This window comes from Centroberyx gerrardi, chromosome 20 (assembly GCF_048128805.1).
Source record: "Centroberyx gerrardi isolate f3 chromosome 20, fCenGer3.hap1.cur.20231027, whole genome shotgun sequence".
Taxonomy (NCBI): domain Eukaryota; kingdom Metazoa; phylum Chordata; class Actinopteri; order Beryciformes; family Berycidae; genus Centroberyx; species Centroberyx gerrardi.
The window spans coordinates 23,450,331-23,452,740 of NC_136016.1; the positions used below are offsets into that span (position 1 = coordinate 23,450,331).

The 2,410-nt window shown below is 52.2% G+C and overlaps 1 protein-coding gene across 1 annotated transcript; it reads right to left on the reverse strand.

The window, feature by feature from the left end:
* Positions 1 to 440: 440 nt before the first annotated feature.
* LOC139915516 (D(5)-like dopamine receptor) lies at positions 441 to 1,823 on the reverse strand. Its single transcript, XM_071904158.2, has one exon. It carries the CDS (start codon positions 1,821 to 1,823, stop codon positions 441 to 443), a length of 1,383 nt encoding a protein of 460 aa, XP_071760259.2.
* Positions 1,824 to 2,410: the final 587 nt, after the last annotated feature.

Consider the following 2,410-nt stretch of genomic DNA (forward strand, 5'->3'; position numbering starts at 1 on the left):
ATGGTTTCTAGTTCAGATTTCCTCCTTTCTGTCTAAACTCACAGTTTAAAATCAGACTTTAACCTCAGAGGCAGAGATGTAGCCTAGTGGAGAGTAAACCCACCTGAACCCAGTTTACCTGCTTATTAGACTGACAGAAAGCTTTACGACATTATAGTATCAAACTGATGTAAAGTTGAATCTTTAAAGGAACAAAAATATGTTATTTTTAATATAGGTGGTTGTTTTCCTTATGTATGATTATCAACTAGAGATCACGATTTACCCTTTTTATTTACCATGACATCATTGTTGAAGTGTACTGTGATATACAGAAGTATAATTAATACTAATTAAAATATAGGCTAATGAATTGAGTTGATATTGGTGGCTGTTGCTTCATGATGATGACTGCAGGTCACAGTTCACCCACCTGACCTCTGACCCCCCTCCCTCCCCGATCACAGGTCTTGGATTTGACCCGGCAGCACATAGCAGTCAGTGGGTCCGGAGGAGCTGAAGGGCATCATGTCTAAAGAAATCTCCGCCTCGCACTCGTACTGCAGAATGGCGGGCAGCAGCAGGTTCCTCTGGTTCCGAGATCCGTCCGAGATGACGGACACTTTGTCGAAGTGCTGCTCCAGATCCTCCCCGGCGTGCGGCGGGATGCAGGCCAGCCGCTGCACCCCGGGGCCGGGCGCGGTGGCCTCTTTCTGCATGGTGGTGTCGTGGTGATAAGACACCAACTCGTTGCTGAAACCCACCGCCTCCACCGCGGAGCTCGAGCAGTATTTATTACAGCCCAGGATAGTGGAGAAGGCCTTCCTGAAATCGGCGTTGAAGGCGTAGATGACCGGGTTCAGGGAGGAGTTGGCCCAGCCGAGCCACACGAAGATGCTGAAGGTGGTGTCGCTGACGCACGGCGGCTCTCCAAGCTTGTCCGGGTCGCAGAAAGGAACCACGCAGTTCAGGACGAAGAACGGCAGCCAGCAGAACACGAACACTCCCATGATGATGGAGAGAGTCTTTAAAACTTTCGTTTCCTTCTTAAACGACGTTTTCAGGGAGCTTTCGTCGTGGTTTGACGCGCGGTGGCGGTGGTTTTGCGCGCGGTGGGCCGCCGCCCTCTCCAAAGACGAGATCCGTCTGATTTGGGTTTGCGCGATGCGGAAAATACGCGTGTACGTCCCCACCATGATCACCACGGGGATGTAGAAGCTGATGAGCGAGGAGGAGATGGCGTAAGTCCGGTTCAGGCTGGTGTTGCAGTCCTCCGGGTTGTCCGACGTCGAGTTGTTGGCGCCCGCCTGGTGCCAGTTGAGCTGCACGGGGATGAAGGAGATGAGGATGGAGAGCGTCCAGGCGACTCCGATCATCAGGAAGGCGAACCTGCGCGTCATTTTGCGCTCGTACTTGAACGGGCTGGAGATGGCCCAGTAGCGGTCCATGCTGATGATGCACAGGTTGAGGATGGACGCGGTGGAGCACATGATGTCGAAGGCGATCCAGGTGGCGCAGAAGCGGCCGAACAGCCACGTGCCGGCCACCTCGGACACCGCCCTCCAGGGCATCACCAGCACGGCCACGAACAGGTCGGACACCGCCAGCGAGATGACGAACGAGTTGGTGACTTTGGAGCGCAGGTGGCGGAACTTGACCACGGCGGCGCAGACCAGCGTGTTACCCAGCAGGGTGGAGACGATCAGGACGCACAGGACGCAGCCGGTCAGCGCGCGGAGGCTCAGCCCGCCGCCCGGCCCCGGGCTGTCCGCTCCGGCTGTGACGACCTGGTGCTCCTGGAGGTCCTGGATGTGGTTTTGGCTCTCGTTGTGAAAACTCTCCATTGATAGCCGGTGTCACTCACTCGGGTCCATTCTGCTCAAGTTGTCATGATTTTCCCTCCGCAGCATCACCTGCAGCGAGGCAAACTCCAGCTGCCCGCCTGCTAATACTCTGCTGTAGTTCAAAAACACAAACCCAGCAGTGAAATAATCCTGCAGAAAACGCGCTTCAGATAATCCAGAGAGTTTCTGTCCTGCTGTCCGCAGCACACCTCGGTCCTGTGTGACTGAGGCTGGAGCAGACAGACGCTGCTGTGAGGCGGATGGCGACCCACAGCGCCGATATATAGAAAGTATAGGAACCCATTCAAACTTTCAAAATTTAAAACCAGATGTGAGGAGCCAGTCCAACATTTCTATATTTAACCTTGCCACAGGTCCTTAGCATGTTGATTTAATTGTCACCTTATCTGTTATTATTTCCCATCGCATCCCTACAGATTTACTAATCCTATAATAAATGTTGGGAAGACAATATACAAATATCATAGAACTGTAAAATATCTCACAGCTGTAGGTCAAAAAATTATTCAGAAAATCCCAGTAATAGGCTACCATAAGAGATGAAAACAAACAAAGAAAAAGGAGTA